General features: G+C 44.3%; 1 protein-coding gene across 2 annotated transcripts in view; it reads left to right on the forward strand.

Annotated features, from left to right (window-relative positions):
- The window catches only part of LOC143297441 (peroxisomal multifunctional enzyme type 2-like), a 61,636-nt gene that overhangs the window by 22,385 nt on the left and 18,349 nt on the right, over positions 1 to 20,902 (forward strand). For both annotated transcript variants that reach the window (XM_076609810.1, XM_076609811.1), the window contains 9 exons: positions 5,390 to 5,443; positions 7,151 to 7,258; positions 7,948 to 8,007; positions 9,660 to 9,728; positions 11,852 to 11,936; positions 13,904 to 14,091; positions 17,456 to 17,572; positions 19,790 to 19,855; positions 20,602 to 20,658. In XM_076609810.1, coding sequence (XP_076465925.1) covers positions 5,390 to 5,443; positions 7,151 to 7,258; positions 7,948 to 8,007; positions 9,660 to 9,728; positions 11,852 to 11,936; positions 13,904 to 14,091; positions 17,456 to 17,572; positions 19,790 to 19,855; positions 20,602 to 20,658 — 804 coding nt within the window. The remainder of the gene's footprint in view (positions 1 to 5,389; positions 5,444 to 7,150; positions 7,259 to 7,947; positions 8,008 to 9,659; positions 9,729 to 11,851; positions 11,937 to 13,903; positions 14,092 to 17,455; positions 17,573 to 19,789; positions 19,856 to 20,601; positions 20,659 to 20,902) is intronic.

Consider the following 20,902-nt stretch of genomic DNA (forward strand, 5'->3'; position numbering starts at 1 on the left):
CTCATATAGGGTTCGGATGTTCCAGGTCCCTATCCTGGTCTTGCGCTTGGTTGTCAGAAGAGTTTTCGGCGCACTGGCTTCCTGAAGGCTTTCACCAGCTCGCGTCATGAGCTCTACTTGAGAGGACTCTTCCTCAACCATGCTGTTTTTGGTATCTGCTGTTGCGGTTTCTGTAACAGACTTTTTTTTAAAGAATTGGATTGTTAGCCCTATTCTAACCCCCAACCTGGAGGACCAGTGAGCGCCCTTCGTCTGGTCTCTATCCCTTGACCTGTCTGGCTTGGGTGGCCCTACCAGGAGACGAATCTCCCGCCAGCATAGCTCTCAGGGTCACAGAGACACGCAAGCCCCCCAGCCACGGCAAGGCCGCACTCATTGTGGGGAGAGCTGGCTCAAAGTTGGGTCATAATTCGCTTTGTCATTTGAAGATTTCCCTCACTGATTCAACAAAAGAACCAGACAGAGAAAGGCAAAAAGCAAAATCTGAAACAAAACAACTTATTTTGTACCTTACTTTTCACTCATAATTTTTTTTACCCCTTTTAAATAGATACTGTACAGGTACATATTTTGTAATATGGCATTAGAATTGGCCTGACCACAGGTAAGGTCCAGTAAGTGATTTCCTATCTAACAGATCTTGACGAATACAGACGGTAGTGGGTAGGTCCAGGTCCAACAGCAGACCAGCAGTATTTAAGCTAATAACTCAATCACACCTTCGCAGGATGTTTAGACAGCTTTCAGGGGGTGGATATGAAAATCCTCTTCATTATCTATAATGAAAACCATGATGATAATGAACACTGATTCATTACTTTTTCTCAAGCATAGCTCAAAGTGCTTTACATATATACAACTTACAATGCTCATAAACTGCATACAACATGTAAAAGATGAATTGATAGAATAAATCAGTGTGCACACTCCTTGCAAACAGACATTATGACACCACTCATCCAGCTCACTTGAAGGCATGAAGACTACAGCACTATGGGTCAGGCTAAGGTGTCTGTGCCCGTCACAGACACCTTTCTTAAGAAACATGAAAAGGAACCAGTTTTAACCAGAAAGGATAGATTGATGAACAGGAAGATGACCACTGGCCACCCGTCCCTGATCATTCAGACAAGCAACTGATGGGCCTGCAGAGGATTTAGAACTTCATCACCACCACTGCCATGGAGAACAGCACTCCCGTGCCCAAGAAATCAGAGAAGTTTGTTGACACATGTAGCAAGAGTTTACAGTGAAGGGCTGTCACCACACTGAGACAAGACAGAGTTTACAGGTCAGGATGTCAGTGAAGGGCTGTCACTCACTGAGACAAGACAGAGCTTACAGGTCAGGATGTCAGTGAAGGGCTGTCACCTCACTGAGACAAGACAGAGCTTACAAGTCAGGATGTCAGTAAAGGGCTGTCACCTCACTGAGACAAGACAGAGCTTACAGGTCAGGATGTCAGTGAAGGGCTGTCACCTCACTGAGATCAGACAGCTGATGTCAGTGAAGGGCTGTTAACTCACTGAGACATGACAGAGCTTACAGGTCAGGATGTCAGTGAAGGGCTGTCACCTCACTCAGACATGACAGAGCTTACAGGTCAGGATGTCAGTGAAGGGCTGTCACCCCACTGAGATAAGACACAGTTTACAGGTCAGGATGTCAGTGAAGGGCTGTCACCTCACTGAGACAAGACAGAGCTTACAGGTCAGGATGTCAGTGAAGGGCTGTCACCTCACTGAGACAAGACAGAGCTTACAGGTCAGGATGTCAGTGAAGGGCTGTCACCTCACTGAGACAAGACAGAGCTTACAGGTCAGGATGTCAGTAAAGGGCTGTCACCTCACTGAGACAAGACAGAGCTTACAAGTCAGGATGTCAGTAAAGGGCTGTCACCTCACTGAGACAAGACAGAGCTTACAGGTCAGGATGTCAGTGAAGGGCTGTCACCTCACTAAGACAAGACACAGCTTACAGGGTCATTATATCAGTGAAGCGCTATCACCTCACTGGGACAAGACAGCTTACAGGTCAGGATGTCAGTGAAGGGCTGTCACCTCATCAAGATAAGACAGAACTTACAGTTCAGGATATCAGTGAAGGGCTGTCACCTCATCGAGGTAAGACAGAGCTTACAGTTCAGGATATCAGTGAAGGGCTGCCACCTCATCCAGATAAGAGAGTTTACAGTTCAGGATATCAGTGAAGGGCTGTCACCTCATCCAGATAAGACAGAGCTTACAGTTCAGGATATCAGTGAAGGGCTGTCATCTCACTAAGAGAAGACACAGTTTACAGGGAAAGTTGTCAGTCAACTTGGTCTATTTTGACTTCTCCCTCTTCAGACTTATATTCAGCAGAATCAGTTACACGACAGCCAAATCCATTACAAGTAGCAACTGCACAGTGAAGTCATTTCAGCAAAGTTCAGCACCTAAGGGATCAAAGATGAGCTTGATTGTCACCATCTGTGACCAGTGGTGGTGAAATGTGGGCAGCATTGCGAGTGACTGGACTGATTGGGGGACTAATGGCCTGACAGCAAGGGAGACCAGAGTGTGAGATGACAGGTCTGTCTCATTGAAAGGCATTGATTTTCTCCCGTGCTGACAACACCATTGGAAGCACAGGCGTGTATGCTGACTGCACAGATGTGACAAGAAGCTAAAAAAAAAAGCGTGTGGAATTGAACTTTTTCCCTTGATGTCACCCTGGCCATTGAGAGGATTGTGGTCCCTGCACATTTAACCCTATATTGCTGACAAATAATCCCACACAACCACAGAGTGAATTTGAAATATATAGTTTGCCTACTTTTTGTTTGTTTTTGTTGTTGGTTTTTTTGTTTTTGTTTTTTTGTATTTTATTGTACATACATTTTGATTTTTTCAAATAGAAAAAAAAAATCATTTTCTATTATTTTTAGAAAATATTATTGATTTATTTTTTTCCGTAAAGTTGGACATGTATGCTGAACTATTCATTTATTGTAACATAGGACAGGCATACTGAAAGTTTAATTTTCTGATTAATTTATTCATTTTTTTCCCCATTAATCTGTCTTATCCATTGAATCATTGATTGATTTATTCAGTTTATTTGTTGTAAAGCAGGACATGCATGCTGACAAAGTCAAAACACACAACACACACACACATACATGTGCAGATCACACACACACACACACACACACACACACACACACACACACACACACACTATTTGCACATCTGAACAGGTGCACCAGCAATGATGGGAATTGGAAATAAATGTAAACTTTGAACAGACTTTGATTGTCTGATGTGGAATGAATGTTTGGTAAAAAAAACAACAACAAAAAACTAAACTAAACTTTGAACAGGCTTTGATTGTCTGATGGGGAATGAATGTTTTGTAAAAAAAAAAAAAAAAAGGAAAGATATTAAACTCTTTGTGGAGGGCGGTCACATTTATATGATGGTGGTATTGGCATTGAAGCTGGCAGTCGATGGGTTAATGATATGTTGGAAATAAGCTTGAACAAGTTAGCAGTTTATGGGTTAATGGTATGTTGGAACAGAAGCATGCAGAAGTTAGCAGCTGACTGGTTAATGTTGGAACAGTAGCGTGTAGAAGTTTGTAGCCGATGGGATAATACTGTTGGAGCAGAGGCATGATGCACCACATTCAGCATTGGACTCGGTGCCTGTCAGTTCTTTCTCTGGTGATACGGATGCAGATCAGTTTCACATACTGCAGTTAGACGTATGTCTGTCAGGACTGATGCAGAACATATGGAGACAGATAGGTGAGCTTAAGTTGCAGTTTTTTTTCCCTGTTTTATATTGGTTGGGAGTTTGACAGACTTGATATGTCATCCCATAACTTGTCTGTTTTAAGGGATGGTTGAGGATAAGTATTGAGGAAGGTGGCAGAATGGTTAAGACGCTCAGCTGCCAATACAGAGAGTCCGTGAGGGTGTGGGTTCGAATCCCGCTCTCGCCCTTTCTCCTAAGTTTGACTGGAAAATCAAACTGAGCGTCTAGTCTTTCGGATGAGACGATAAACCGAGGTCCCGTGTGCAGCACGCACTTGGTGCACTGAAAAAGAACCCATGGCAACGAGAGTGTTGTCCTCTGGCGAAATTACGTAAAATGAAATCCACTTTCATAGGTACACAAATATGTAAGCATGCACTCAAGGCCTGACTAAGCGCGTTGGGTTATGCTGCTGGTCAGGCATCTGCTTGGCAGATGTGGTGTAGCGTATATGGTTTGTCCGAACGCAGTGACGCCTCCTTGAGCAACTGAAACTGAAACTGAAACTGAGGATAAGTTACTATTTTTTTCTGCTTTATATTGGTGGGATATTTGTTTGACAGACTTGATAGGTTGTCCTATAGCTTGTCTGTTTTAAAGGATTAGAAAAGGTTGAGTTACTATTTTTTCCTGTGTATATTGGTGGGATATTTGTTTGACAGACTTGATATGTTGTCTTACAACTTGTCTGTTTTAAAGGATTAGAGAGGTTGAGTTACTATTTTATTTTCCGCCTAGGAAGTGAGAGAATCTGAGCGCACTGGTTCAAATCACACCTGCAGCCGCCAGTATTTTCTCCTTCTCCACTAGACCTTCCGTGGTTGTCTGGATACTAGTCATTCAGATGAGATGATAAACCCAGGTCCCGTTTGCAGCAGGCATTTAGTGCACGTAAAAGAACCCACTGCAACAAAAGGGTTGTCCCTAGCAAAATTCTGTAGAAATAATCCACTTCAATAGGAAAGCAAGTAACATAGCAGGCAGAAAAAAAGGGTGGGGCTCTGGGGAGAGCAGCCTGAATTTCACTCAGAGAAATCAGTTGTGACAAAAAGAGTAATACAAAAACAAATTATAATGTTATTAGTCACAACTCTTGGCTCATATCAGACTCTGAGATTGACATAAGCGTACGGTTTGGCCTTGAGAGCTGTATGACCAGTGGTTTACCCACTGCAAGGGGAATTCATTTACGGCTTATTCTTTTGTGAAGGACTGGTTCTTAAACTGGGAGGCAAGATTGCACTGGTTCTGAGTGCTGCAGCCTTGGGGGGCTAGTTAGACTTTTGGGAACCATCCCAACACCGACTGTCCTTGAGCCCTCTTGGCTAAGAGAGTGGGGATGTAACTTGGGTAAGACACTCTCCACTATAATCAAATTATAGCCCAGATAGTTGCCTCCTCTGTTGTCCTGATGGTCACTTCAGGCAGGCAGCCTGTTGTGCAAATGGCCTCGTGTTTGTAAAGCGCTTAGAGCTTGGTTTCTGACTGGGGATAGGCGCTGTATAAGTATCCATATCATCATGTCATCATCATAGTCGGACACGACTGACTATCGTACATTACAGTTACAAGTTATTTTTGTGTCACAGGTCTGGGGAGGGCCTATGCCCTGGCTCTGGCTGAAAGAGGCGCTTCAGTTGTGGGTAAGTATACTTTTACTTCTATCTTGTGGAAAGGATTCTGCTTTACAGCTGTGTCAGTGTATATCCAGCATAATGACACGCACACGCACACGCACACATGCATGCGCGCACGCGTGTGCACACACACACACACATGTACACACACACACACACACACACACACACACACACACACACACTGTCACACACACCTACACATACACATACACAATGTCACACACACACACACAGTGTCACACACACACACGCACAGACATACACACATACACATGTGTGCACGCGCTCGCGCGCACACGCACGCACACACACACACACACACATGTGCACACACACACACACACACACACATACACCCACACACACACACACACACACACACACACACACACACACACACACACACACACACACACACGCAGTGTCACACACACACACATAGACATACACACACTCGCACACACACACACACACACACACACACACACACACACATAGACATACGCACGCACACATGCACCCCCCACCCCCAACCCCACTCTCCCTCCTACACACACATACAAATACACACACATTTCCACACCTCCACAGTCAGCCTTTTATCTCCCCATACATGTTTTCTATGCTTACAGGGAAGCTTGCCTTTGTGATATCTGTACATATATGTGTACAATTAAGTTGTACAAAAAGTGTGGTCAAAGTTGCTTGGCTTTTCAGGCCATGAAACAGATTACAAGCAACACAACAGCATGCACATTATCAGCGGCTGTTTACATGAGTGCCACATGTTTCACCTATAATAATAAATGTTTTGCTTGTGCTTTGTTCTCTGTGAAAAAAAAAAAAATTCTCCTTTTTCATCGTCATGTCACCAGCAGAGATGCCATCTGTTAACGATTTCGCTGTATTTTGTTAGGCTCAGTCACAGTTTGTTCCGATGTTACGCCAACGTCAAAATTGTTCCGACGAGTTCATTTTCGACATTTTACATAGCATGTCCACATGCTCTCCTGTCGTAACATTACCCAGACGCTTTAGACCTATCGATCACGAGGCCAGGGCAGTCACTACTAACCTTGGTCTCATGTGATGATGCTCAGCTAATTGCTTACGTGTTTACATTAAAACAGCATTGAGTGGACCAATCAGCTTCATCGTTTGCCCGAACAAGAGATGTTTGTTTATTTATTTCTAGTCTGTTCATCTAAGATGATGATATCGGACTGAAAATAAATTATATTGTTTTATCATTTGGATTATTATGATTTCTATCATAATGATGATTGTTATTATTAATTAGAAATCGACATTTCTGCATATTCGAATATTCGAATGAAAAGGGGGCGGTTGAGGTGGAGGGGAAGGGTGGGTGGGCGGGGGGGTTGGGGGTGGGGGCAAGGGGGAGGGGACTAAGAAAGGAAGAGACAGACAGACAGACAGACAGACAGACAGAGAGAACAGAATATGGAAAAGATATACAAAATCTAAAATGGAGAGGAAATCTAAAATGGAGAACAAGAGAGAATGTGCCTAAATCAAGTTACGTAGAGGTATATACTATGTGTACATGAGTAAGCACCAGTAAGTGACTGGACAGTGGAAAACAGACCTAATGTAACAATTAAAAACACCCCCCGGTAACAGTTACACCGTGTTGCAGGTAGGCGTAACATGGGTGAAACACGCATCATAAGTTTTGTTCCTTTCCAGTGAACGACCTTGGAGGGGACATCAAGGGTCTTGGTAAAAGTTCACGGGCCGCCGACCTGGTGGTGTCGGAGATCCAGGCGAAAGGAGGAAAGGCGGTCGCCAATTATGGTGAGTATGATATGGAGAATGGATGTAGTGGAACAGTGTGGCCTTGTGGTAAAATGCCTGACCAGGAAACTACTGTCCACAGGTTCAAGTCGGACAGAGATCAGAGTGTTTACTCCCCTTCTGCCCTCCAGTAGACCTTGAGCTAGTCTTTCGGATGAGATGGTAAAAATTGAGGTCCCATGTGCAGCATGCTTTTAGTGCATGTAAATTAACCCACAGCAGAAAAAGGGTTGTCCCTGAAAACTTCCGCAGAAAAACAACACTTTGATAGTAAAAGAGGTCCACTTCCAGACAGGAAAAAAAAAAGAAGAAAAAAAAGGAGTTGCTGGACTATGATAGTGCAGTACGCAGTCTCCAACGGGGCATAGCAGCCTGAATTTCATGCAGAGAAGTCGTGTGCGTACACACCCATATTCCCTCCCCTCTTCACTTTGCGTGCAAGCACACTTGCACAGAATGCATGCACACGCTCGTGCACATGTGCACACGCACACACACATACACACACACACACACACACACACACACACACATATATGAGAGGGATGAGCTTGTGCTTACACACAGATGCATGGACACATCCCTGTTTACATGGATACAGATTACTGTATGGATACACTGACAACCAGTTAATGATTATGTTAATGATTTATCAAGACATCCTTGTTCCTTACTTCTGGTGTCTTCAGATTCTGTGGAGGAAGGAGAGAAACTGGTGCAGACTGCACTGGAGAACTTTGGCAGGATTGGTGAGTGTGTGTGTGTGTGTGTGTGTGTGAGGGTGTGGGTGTGTTTGATAAGGGGTGCGGCTGTTGCGATCATTGGGTGCATGGTGAAAAGACATTTTTGCGTGTTTTTATGGACAATTCAATTTGTTTCTTTGTGTGTGTGTGTGTGTGTGTGGATGTGTGTGTGGTTGTGGGAAAGTTAGGGTGTGGGTAGATGTTTGAGAGAGAGAGAGAGAGAGAGAGAGAGTGTATGTGAGTGTGAGAGCTTGTGTGTGCACATGCACTTAAATATAAAAACGTGTAAACTAAATTTCTATGGTACTTGTGTCTGTGTGTGTGTGTGCGAGTGTGTGCCTGTCTATGGATGTGTGTGTGGTTGTGGGAAAGTGAGGGTGTGGATTGATGTTTGTGAGAGAGAGAGAGAGAGTGTGTGTATGTGAGTGTGAGAGCGTGTGTGTGCACATGCACTTAAATGTAAAAACGTGTAAACAAAAATTCTATGGTACTTGTGTTTGTATGTGATTTTCTGTTTATGGTCATTGTTTTTTTTATGCACTATCCCCCTAAATATTCCTTGTGATCCAGGTAAGCTTGTTCATTAACTCATTTTACTTCCGGTACAAGTGAACTCGTACTATGATTATTTCTCATGTGGACCAGGTACAAATATTCTCGTAGCAACACACTATTATAATTTCATTTCTTCTTGCCTGATACAGTTGGTGTTCTAAGCTGAACCGTTTACAGAATCTGGAAGCATGAAAATGAAGCTTTGTGTGACCGATTAAATCAATAATTCTCCATCGATTTTTTTCACTGTTTTAGTGAACAACCCTACTTTTTGACTCACTTGTGTAAACAAAGTGAGTCTATGTTTTAACCCGGTGTTCGGTTGTCTGTGTGTATGTGTGTCTGTGTGTCCGTGGTAAACTTTAACATTGACATTTTCTCTGCACATACTTTGTCAGTTGACACCAAATTAGGCATAAAAATAGGAAAAATTCAGTTCTTTCCAGTCATCTTGTTTAGAACAATATTGCACCTCTGGGATGGGCACAAAAAAATAAAAAATGAAGCCTAATTATATGCAAATTGCATTTACTGTTATATTTATATTTTTTGTATTCTCTAAACTTGGCACTTTGATCTGATATTCTGACCCAACAACAAGAGCAGCCATTATTATCATTTTTTGTTCAAACAGGAACTTCTTTTGCTAAGCATGGAATTTTTATTTATTTTGCAAACGTTTTGGTGCAGATAGTAAAAAAAGGGAAATTACTCTAATTAATGCTAGGGGACTTAATTTATCACAAGTGAGTCTTGAAGGCCTTGCCTCTCTTGTTTTTTCTGCAGTGGTCTTGTGTAGTGCTGGTCCAGGGGAGTTGTAGTGGGGTTGTAACTGTGGGGAAGAATGAGTTAAAAATATTTCTGTTCTGATCTGTCTTGTCATATCCTGTTTTATTCTTCTCTGCTGTGCTCAGCTTACTTCTATCATCATTAATTTTGTCTCATAATAGTTATTTATCCCGCATTTATTTGCCTGTATATTTGCTCTACTTAACTGTATTCTGATTATTTACTTGGTGAAGTCACACAGTTGTTATTCATCCCCCGTCTGTTTATGTATATGCATACAGATATTCAGTTTGTTGCGGTGTGTTTTATGTCAGACATTGTCATCAACAATGCCGGCATTCTGCGAGACAGATCCTTCGCCAGAATCAGCAATGATGATTGGGGTAAGAGAGAGAATGTGTGTGTGTGTGTGTGTGTGTTCGTTCTTTAGTTTAACGTCTTTTCACTGTAGGTGATATTAGACGAGGGAAGGAAAAAAATCGAGTGGGAGGAGGGGGAGGGGGAATTACTGTGTATGCATACGAGTAAGTGAAAGTGTGTGTGTGTGTGTGTGTGTGTGTGTGTGTGTGTGTGAAAATTATTGATTTAAGTTTTGTTTAAAAATTAAACAAAAAAAACCATAACAACATAACATATTTCTAATGAAAAACTAACAACTATAACAGTGAACCAGCTGGACTATTTAACAAGGAGTTGAAAAAGTCATACATTAGCAATGGACTGCTGAAGATCGTCAACACTGAAGATGATTTCAGTTCAGGGATTTGAGACTTTAACATATCGCAAGTTGGTATATAATCGGCTGTTATGTGTGTGTGTGTGTGTGTGTGTGTGCTTGTGCATGAGAGTGTGTGTTTATGTATTTGGGAGTGTGTAAGTCTACTGTGTATGTTTTGGCATGCAAGTACGAGCATTTTTGCACATATGTGTAGGCATTTATCGTTGAATGTCTTGGATATGTAAGAAGAGCAGAGATGATGTTGTTGCCAGTGTTAACTAGTGGTTGCCCAAGGGGCTATTTTTATGTGTGTGTAAATGCCTGTGCACATATACATGTGATGGGTGTGTAACATGGGAAAAGCCTAGCAGTTGGGTTTTTTTTGGTATTTGTTTTGTATACACATAATGTGTGGCATAAATTCAAGTAAGCACAGGCATTGATACACTCTGTGTGTGTGTGTGTTTGAGAGAGAGTAGGGGAGTGAGGGGTTGGGCGAAGGTGGGGGGTGTGTGTGTGAGCGAGCGAGCGTGCGCATACACAAACTTTTATGTACATGCTCATGTGTCTAAGATCCTTCCAAATTTATTTTTGCAAATGATTTCTGGTTGATGTTTGTACCTGTCATATACTACTCCCCAGTATTCCTTGTGACCCTGGTGCACATGTTAACCAAGGATGTTCATTGAAGGTGTCCCCTGACCCACTTCCCATGGACTGAGAGGAATGAAACTTGCCGCAGTTATTGGTCTTTCTCTACATAGGTGCCACCAAGGGTGGTTCTATTTTGTTCCACGCTATTCTAGTGGGTGACAACATGATAAAAGAAGATTGTTACAGCATTCTCTGAAATACAAATACACACACATTTGTTGAGGCAGGAGATAGGCTGTAGACACAATGTGTGGTGTGCAGGAGATAGGCTGTAGACACAATGTGTGGTGTGCAGGAGATAGGTTGTAGACACAGTGTGTGGTGTGCAGGAGATAGGCTGTAGACACAATGTGTGGTGTGCAGGAGATAGGGTGTAGACACAGTGTGGTGTGCAGGAGATAGGCTGTAGACACAATGTGTGGTGTGCAGGAGATAGGCTGTAGACACAGTGTGTGGATAGGCTGTAGACACAGTGTGTGGTGTGCAGGAGATAGGCTGTAGACACAGTGTGTGGTGTGCAGGAGATAGGCTGTAGACACAGTGTGTGGTGTGCAGGAGATAGGCTGTAGACACAGTACGTGGTGTGCAGGAGATAGGCTGTAGACACAGTGTGTGGTGTGCAGGAGATAGGCTGTAGACACAGTATGTGGTGTGCAGGAGATAGGCTGTAGACACAGTGTGTGGATAGGCTGTAGACACAGTGTGTGGTGTGCAGGAGATAGGCTGTAGACACAGTGTGTGGTGTGAAGGAGATAGGCTGTAGACACAGTGTGTGGTGTGCAGGAGATAGGCTGTAGACACAGTGTGGTGTGCAGGAGATAGGCTGTAGACACAGTGTGTGGTGTGCAGGAGATAGGCTGTAGACACAGTGTGTGGTGTGCAGGAGATAGGCTGTAGACACAGTGTGTGGTGTGCAGGAGATAGGCTGTAGACACAGTGTGTGGTGTGCAGGAGATAGGCTGTAGACACAGTGTGTGGATAGGCTGTAGACACAGTGTGTGGTGTGCAGGAGATAGGCTGTAGACACAGTGTGTGGATAGGCTGTAGACACAGTGTGTGGTGTGCAGGAGATAGGCAGTGTGTGGTGTGCAGGAGATAGGCTGGAGACACAGTGTGTGGTGTGTTGTGTTGCAGACATCATCCAGCGTGTCCACCTGAGGGGGTCCTTCCTTGTCACCCGTGCTGCCTGGCCTCACATGAAGAAACAGAACTATGGCAGGTGGGGAGGTGTGGTGTGGTGTGGTGTTGGTGTGGTGTGGTGTGGTATTGGTGTGGTGTGGTGTGGTGTTGGTGTCATTGGTGTCTTCATGGAATGCAGGGCCATGTGCATTCATGTTTTCACACGCGCGCGCATTGTCATGTACACACACAGACACACACACACACACACACACACACACAATCATGCACGAACATGCCCGCACGCACGCAAATATTTGAATCAAAGTCCAGTTGCTATCTACCTTTGATTGATTATATTTGGTATAATAAGCATGCTTTATCCTGTTATAAGAATGTTTGAGATAGTGATACTTTACTCTCAGTCAGTCCAATCTTTCTCAGCTCTTCCTTTTTAACCCCTGACACTTTTCATGTCTCCTTCCCTGTCTCAGTCACCCCACTACCTCTTTTCATCACCCCCCCCGACGGGCGCAATAGCCGAGTGGTTAAAGCGTTGGACTGTCAATCTGAGGGTCCTGGGTTCGAATTACGGTGACGGCGCCTGGTGGGTAAAGGGTGGAGATTTTTACAATCTCCGAGGTCAACATATGTACAGACCTGTTAGTGCCTGAACCGCCTTCGTGTGTATATCCTGTAATCCATGTCAGCGTTCGGTGGGTTATGGAAACAAGAACATACCCAGCATGCACACCCCCGAAAATGGAGTATGGCTGCCTACATGGCGGGGTAAAAACGGTCATACACGTAAAAGCCCACTTGTGTGCATACGAGTGAACGCAGAAGAAGAAGAAGAATCACCCCCCCAGCTCCAACGCGCATGCATAGACATACTTCATTCTCCCACCCACCCCCCTTTCCTACTTGTCTAATATCATTTGAAAGTGAAAAGACATTAAACGAAAGAAAGAAAGAACACACACACACACACACACACACACACACACTCTCTTACACGCAGTCATGTTCACTTACACACACATGCACAAACACAGACACACATATAGATATACATGCACATGCTCGAACAAGTACACAAGCACACATGCACATATCTGAACACAGTCATGTGCAGACACTCACAGACACGCATGCGTGACCACGCATAAACGTACACACACACGTGCACGCACACATACACACTTGCACATACACACACACATGCTCATACACACACGCACACAGAAACATGCACAGACACACACACACTCACACACGCACACAAACACAAACACACATACACACCAGAGGTAAGTAAAAGAAAACAATCAGCGTATGTAGTTATTTACACCTGGGGCAAGAAAAACAAACAGTTGATTGTTTACAACAGTGGGAAGAAAAACAAACAGTTGATTGTTTACAACAGAGGGCAGAAAAACAAACAGTTGATTGTTTACAACAGAGGGCAGAAAAACAAACAGTTGATTGTTTACAACAGAGGGCAGAAAAACATACAGTTTTTTACAACAGAGGGAAGAAAAACATATTTGTATTTCTTTTTATCACAGCAGATTTCTCTGTGTGAAATTCGGGCTGCTCTCCCCAGGGAGAGCGCGTCGCTGTACTACAGTGCCACCCATTTTTTTTTGTATTTTTTCCAGCGTGCAGTTTTATTTGTTTTTCCTATCAAAGTGGATTTTTCTACAGAATTTTGCCAGGAACAACCCTTTTGTTGCCGTGGGTTCTTTTACGTGCGCTAAGTGCATGCTGCACACAGGACCTCGGTTTATCGTCTCATCTGAATGACTAGCGTCCAGACCACCACTCAAGGTCTAGTGGAGGGGGAGAAAATATCGGCGGCTGAGCCGTGATTCGAACCAGCGTGCTCAGATTCTCTCGCTTCCTAGGCGGACGCGTTACCTCTAGGCCATCACTCCACATACAGTTGTTTACAACAGAGGGAAGAAAAACATAGAGTTATTTATGACAGAAATGACAAAAACAATAAGTTATTTACACCAGAGGCAGGAAAAAAAAGTGTACAATGGTTACCTCCATGTTACACAGGATCATCATGACGACGTCCACGTCAGGAATCTACGGCAACTTTGGCCAGGCGAACTACGCAGCAGCGAAGAGCGGACTGATCGGTCTGAGCAACACGCTGGCCGTGGAGGGAGAGAAGAACAACATCCTGTGCAACGCTGTGGCCCCCGTTGCTGGGTCACGACTGGCCTCACACGTCATGCCGCCAGGTTTGTACGTGTGGTGTGTAGGGTGTGGGTGTGTGTGTGTGTGTGTGTGTGAAGGGGTCAGGGTGTGTGTGTGTGTGTGTGAAGGGGTCAGTGTGTGTGTGTGTGTGTGTGTGTGTGTGTGTGTGTGTGTGTGTGTGAAGGGGTCAGGGTGTGTGTGTGTGTGTGTGTGTGTGTGTGTGTGAAGGGGTCAGGGTGTGTGTTTGTGTGTGTGAAGGGGTCAGGGTGTGTGTGTGTGTGTGTGAGTGTGAGTGTGTGAAGGGGTCAGGGTGTGTGTGTGTGTGTGAAGGGGTCAGGGTGTGTGTGTGTGTGTGTGTGTGTGAAGGGGTCAGGGTGTGTGTGTGTGTGTGTGTGTGAGTGTGTGAAGGGGTCAGGGTGTGTGTGTGTGTGTGTGTGTGTGTGTGTGAAGGGGTCAGGGTGTGTGTGTATGTGTGTGTGTGTGAAGGGGTCAGGGTGTGTGTGTGTGTGTGTGTGTGAGTGTGTGAAGGGGTCAGGGTGTGTGTGTGTGTGTGTGTGTGTGTGAAGGGGTCAGGGTGTGTGTGTGTGTGAGTGTGTGAAGGGGTCAGGGTGTGTGTGTGTGAAGGGGTCAGGGTGTGTGTGTGTGTGTGTGAAGGGGTCAGGGTGTGTGTGTGTGTGAAGGGGTCAGGGTGTGTGTGTGTGTGTGAAGGGGTCAGGGTGTGTGTGTGTGTGTATATGTGTGTGAAGGGGTCAGGGTGTGTGTGTGTGTGAAGGGGTCAGGGTGTGTGTGTGTGTGTGAAGGGGTCAGGGTGTGTGTGTGTGTGAAGGGGTCAGGGTGTGTGTGTGTGTGTGAAGGGGTCAGGGTGTGTGTGTGTGTGAAGGGGTCAGGGTGTGTGTGTGTGTATGTGTGTGAAGGGGTCAGGGTGTGTGTGTGTGTGAAGGGGTCAGGGTGTGTGTGTGTATGTGTGTGTGAAGGGGTCAGGGTGTGTGTGTATGTGTTTAGTCTGTTGACAGTTATTGTTGATTTCTTTTTTTCATTCGAATAGTTTCATTCTATTTTATGGTTGCCTTATGATATTAAGTATGTGACTGTAATAGCAATAATGCGAATGGACCGGTTTCCAGTACGAGTGCTGTCACACACACAAATACATGTACACACACACACACACACACACACACACACACACACACACACACCGATTAGCATGAGACTCCAGCTGTGAATGTCTAACTTTTCCATGCACCCTTCCGTGTGTCACAAGACAGGACAGAAGTCACATGGAATGTATGGCCTTTCTGGTGTCCAGTGGTCACATCCGATCAGTATTTAAGCCTTTCTGGTGTCCACTGGTCACATCCGATCTGTATTTAAGCCTTTCTGGTGTCCACTGGTCACATCCGATCTGTATTTAAGCCTTTCTGGTGTCCAGTGGTCACATCCAATCAGTATTTAAGCCTTTCTGGTGTCCACTGGCCACATTCAATCCATATTTAAGCCTTTCTGGTGTCCACTGGTCTCATCCAATCAGTATTTAAGCCTTTCTGGTGTCCACTGGTCACATCCGATCTGTATTTAAGCCTTTCTGGTGTCCACTGGCCACATTCGATCCATATTTAAGCCTTTCTGGTGTCCACTGGTCTCATCCAATCAGTATTTAAGCCTTTCTGGTGTCCACTGGTCACATTCGATCCATATTTAAACCTTTCTGGTGCCCAGTGGTCACATCCGATCTGTATTTGAGCCTTTCTGGTGTCCAGTGGTCACATCCGATCTGTGTTTGAACCTTTCTGGTGTCCACTGGTCACATCCGATCTGTATTTGAGCCTTTCTGGTGTCCACTGGTCACATCCGATCTGTATTTGAGCCTTTCTGGTGTCCACTGGTCACATCCGATCTGTATTTGAGCCTTTCTGGTGTCCACTGGTCACATCCGATCTGTATTTGAGCCTTTCTGGTGTCCACTGGTCACATCCGATCTGTATTTGAACCTTTCTGGTGTCCACTGGTCACATCCGATCTGTATTTGAGCCTTTCTGGTGTCCACTGGTCACATCCGATCGGTTGATTATCAAGGTCTAACTCCATGTGTCTCACGATTTTTTGTCGTCTTTGTAGCTGGGTTGTGCATAGTAAGTGACTTAGCTCATGTTGTGACTGATTGTCTTTCCTTCAGTGACCACATACCGTTAACTCTCTCCATACGAACGGCGAAAGAGACGACGTTAACAGCGTTTCATCCCAATTACCATCATCAAAATATTGCAAGCGGAAGGCTCTTTTACTGAAGACATGAATGTTGACAAAGAATACCACAATTCTGACGACGGAAGCTAAAGGTTGGGTCATTCAGACACCCGCTGGACATCCGAGGGGTCTGTGTAGAGGAGAAGAGAGGACTGGTCGTACTGAGTGAGTTAATGATCTACCCTTCACTGTCCTTTGCAGCACAGGGTGTTCAGTTTGTTGTCTCTTGTTACACTCGGTGGGGAAATGCATTCATCAGCACCGGTGTAACATTTCAGTACGTCTCCCAACTTCGTAGCTCACCCTGGGAAACCTTTCCACTGGGAACGTTCGGATCCTTAGACATCTCCCACGGGATGTTCTGGGACGTTTCCATGTGCTGTTTCAGCCCCCTTTAACATCACCAGAGCACACATCCCACCGCCACCCCACAGACCACCAGCAGATATTATTCTGCATTTGTTAGCATAAGTGTATGCGCACGTGTGTTTGTGTGTATGCGCATGGGTGTGTGTGTAACTGTATGCATGCATGCGCATGTTGTGTTTGGGTGTGTGTGTGTGTGTGTGATGGAAACTGTGAGAAGAGGATGAAAATGGGTCATGAGGATCATATCTTTATGTTTGTCTCTCTCTGTCTATGTATCTTAGTATCTCTCTCTCTCTTTCTCTCTCTATCTCTCATTTTTTTCTCTCTCTATATATATATACATAAATTCATACATGGATATTTGAAGCATTCGTAATGATCCTAAATGTTAGTGCATTGCTGTATTGACAGACACACACAATGAAGACGGTGCATGTGTACCCCAGACACTGTAATGACAGACACACACAATGAGGACGGTGCATGTGTACCCCAGACACTGTAAAGACAGACACACACAATGAAGATGGTGCATGTGTACCACAGACACTGTAAAGACAGACACACACAATGAAGACGGTGCATGTGTACCCCAGACACTGTAATGACAGACACACACAATGAAGACGGTGCGTGTGTACCCCAGACACTGTAAAGACAGACACACACAATGAAGACAATGTGTACCCCAGACACTGTAATGACAGACACACACAATGAAGACGGTGCATGTGTACCCCAGACACTGTAATGACAGACACACACAATGAAGACGGTGCATGTGTACCCCAGATGTGGCAGAAGGCCTGAAGATGGAGTACAATGTGCCCCTGGTGCTGTATCTGGTGCACGAGTCCTGTCCGGCCAGCGGTGACGTCTTTGAGATGGGCGGGGGATGGGTCGCTCAAAGTAATCTTCTTCCTCCCCTTCTTCATCAGTGTTGTTACAATCATTATCGTCATTGTCGTCAACGTTTTCGTCATCGTCTTCATCATTGTCGCCATTGTCGTCATCATCATCATCATCATCATCATCATCAACATTGTTCTCATCATCATCATCAGTGCAATGTTGTCACAGTTATGGTCATTATCATCATTATTGTCATCAACGTTTTCATTGTCATCATCAGCATTGTTGGCAGAATCATCATCATCAGTGTCGGTAAAGTTTTCATGATCATCATCATCAGCAGCATTGTCATCATCATCGTTTCCATCGTCATTGTTGTCATATTCATTGTGTCATCATCATCAATTGTTGTTGAATGCCAAACAGGGGAGGGGGAGTGGGGGGAATTACGTTTTCTTGTATTTTGTTATTTTGGAAACTTTATGACAGTGTTTTACTTATGGCTGATTTTCTTTTTAGGTGTTTTTTTTTTTTTTTTTTTTTTTAATTTTCATCTAGTACCAGGGTATTGTTATATACAGTTTTTCAGCCCTTTTGGTGGGCTGGGTTGTCGTCAACAGTAATAATAATAACTGATGCACGGAAAGGGAGATAATAATAATTATACTAAGGGAAGTAAACGGCCACAATCACTTTCAGCTTCTCTGCGTACGTGGAGCGGCATTTTGCACAGGACAGGAATCAGACTACTGTTGGAGACTGCACCAGTAGGTTATAGGAAGCCTGTTTGATGAAACGTAATTTTAGGGGGAAAACTTTCCTGTGACAGTGATGTGACGTGAAGGTGATGTTAGTGGAGGTTACACCAGAGGGTCACTGGAAGCCTGTTTGATGAAACGTAATTTTAGGGAGAAAACTTTCCTGTGACAGTGATGTGACGTGAAGGTGATGTTAGTGGAGGTTACACCAGAGGGTCACTGGAAGCCTGTTTGATGAAACGTAATTTTAGGGGAAAAACTTTCCTGTGACAGTGATGTGACGTGAAGGTGATGTTAGTGGAGGTTGCACCAATGGGTCACTGGAAGCCTGTTTGATGAAACGTAATTTTAGGGGAAAAACTTTCCTGTGACAGTGATGTGACGTGAAGGTGATGTTGGTGGAGGTTGCACCAATGGGTCACTGGAAGCATGTTTGATGAAACGTAATTTTAGGGGAAAAACATTCCTGTGACAGTGATGTGACGTGAAGGTGATGTTGGTGGAGGTTGCACCAATGGGTCACTGGAAGCATGTTTGATGAAATGTAATTTTAGGGAGAAAACTTTCCTGTGACAGTGATGTGACGTGAAGGTGATGTTAGTGGAGGTTACACCAGTGGGTCACTGGAAGCCTGTTTGATGAAACGTAATTTTAGGGGAAAAACTTTCCTGTGACAGTGATGTGACGTGAAGGTGATGTTAGTGGAGGTTGCACCAATGGGTCACTGGAAGCCTGTTTGATGAAACGTAATTTTAGGGGAAAAACATTCCTGTGACAGTGATGTGACGTGAAGGTGATGTTGGTGGAGGTTGCACCAGTGGGTCACTGGAAGCCTGTTTGATGAAACGTAATTTTAGGGGAAAAACATTCCTTGACAGTGATGTGACGTGAAGGTGATGTTGGTGGAGGTTGCACCAATGGGTCACTGGAAGCATGTTTGATGAAAGGTAATTTTAGTGGAAAACTTTCCTGTGACAGTGATGTGACGTGAAGGTGATGTTGGTGGAGGTTACACCAGTGGGTCACTGGAAGCCTGTTTGATGAAACGTAATTTTAGGGGAAAAACTTTCCTGTGACAGTGATGTGACGTGAAGGTGATGTTAGTGGAGGTTGCACCAATGGGTCACTGGAAGCCTGTTTGATGAAACGTAATTTTAGGGGAAAAACATTCCTGTGACAGTGATGTGATGTGAAGGTGATGTTGGTGGAGGTTGCACCAATGGGTCACTGGAAGCATGTTTGATGAAACATAATTTTAGTGGAAAACTTTCCTGTGACAATGATGTGACGTGAAGGTGATGTTGGTGGAGGTTGCATCAATGGGTCACTGAGAGCCTGTTTGATGAAATGTAATTTTAGTGGAAAACTTTCCTGTGACAATGATGTGACGTGAAGGTGATGTTGGTGGAGGTTGCACCAGTGGGTCACTGGAAGCCTGCTTGATGAAAGGTAATTTCAGGACAAAACTTTGCCAACTGCTGGCAGTGATGTGACACGAAGGTGGTGTTGGTTTCAGCGCGGCACGAGAGGTCCAAGGGGGCGGTGATTCGAACCCGGGACAGTTTTGGCACGCCTGAGGCAGGTGGGTGTCGTCCCGGGTGTCCCTCCTTTCCTCTCTCTGTCTCTTTGTCTTTGCCTGCTTTGTCTCTCATTTCTCTTTCTTTGTGTCTGCCTTTGTTTCTCATTTCTGTCTCTGTCTATCTTTGCCCGCTTTGTTTCTCATTTCTTCTACCTCTGTCTCTCTCTGTCTTTGCCGTTGTTTCTCATTTCTGTCTCAGTCCCGCTTTGTTTCTCGTTTCTCTCTCTTTGTCTGCCTTTGTTTCTCATTTCTGTCTCAGTCTCTCTATCTTTGCCCGCTTTGTTTCTCGTTTCTCTCTCTTTGTCTGCCTTTGTTTCTCATTTCTGTCTCTGTTTCTTTGTCTTTGTTTATCATCTCTATCTCTTGTCTTTGTCTTTGTTTCTCTTTTATATCTCAGTCACATTGTCTTGCTGGCATTGTTTCTCATTTCTGTCTCAGTCGCTTTGTATTTGCTTCATTGTTCAGTTCTCTCTCTGTCTCTTTGTCTCCTTTGTTTCTCATTTGTGTGTGTGTTTGTGTGTGTGTGTGTTGTTTGTGTGTGTGTGTGTGTGTTGTTTTTATTTTTGTGTGTGTGTATATATGTGTGTGTGTTGTTTGTTTGTGTGTGTGTGTGTGTGTGTGTGTGTGTGTTGTTTTTATTTTTGTGTGTGTGTATATGTGTGTGTGTGTGTGTGTTGTTTGTGTGGGTGTGTGGGTGTGTGTGTGTGCAAGAATTGTGGACTAACTAGAGAGTTTTGTTTTCCTTGCAGTGCGAGACAACTGGGACAAAATAACAGATTTTACAGACAGCGAGAAACCCAGATCTGGTGAGCAGGTTAAAAGGAAAATCTTCCTGTTGCACAGCACGTCTGAAGAGTTTTTTCTGCTTCTGCCTGTGTCCGCTTGTCTGGGTTTTTTTTATTTTGGGGGTGTGTGGTTGGGGGTGGGGGAGATACGAATTCTTGTTTCAAATAATCCTGGTTATGAATAAACGATATGTCATTGCACAAGGGAAGCCACGGCTTGTTTTATTTTGTTGTACTTTTTATTCAGAAGTTCTATACTGATGTT

The sequence above is a fragment of the Babylonia areolata genome, chromosome 22 (genome assembly GCF_041734735.1).
Source record: "Babylonia areolata isolate BAREFJ2019XMU chromosome 22, ASM4173473v1, whole genome shotgun sequence".
Lineage (NCBI taxonomy): Eukaryota > Metazoa > Mollusca > Gastropoda > Neogastropoda > Buccinidae > Babylonia > Babylonia areolata.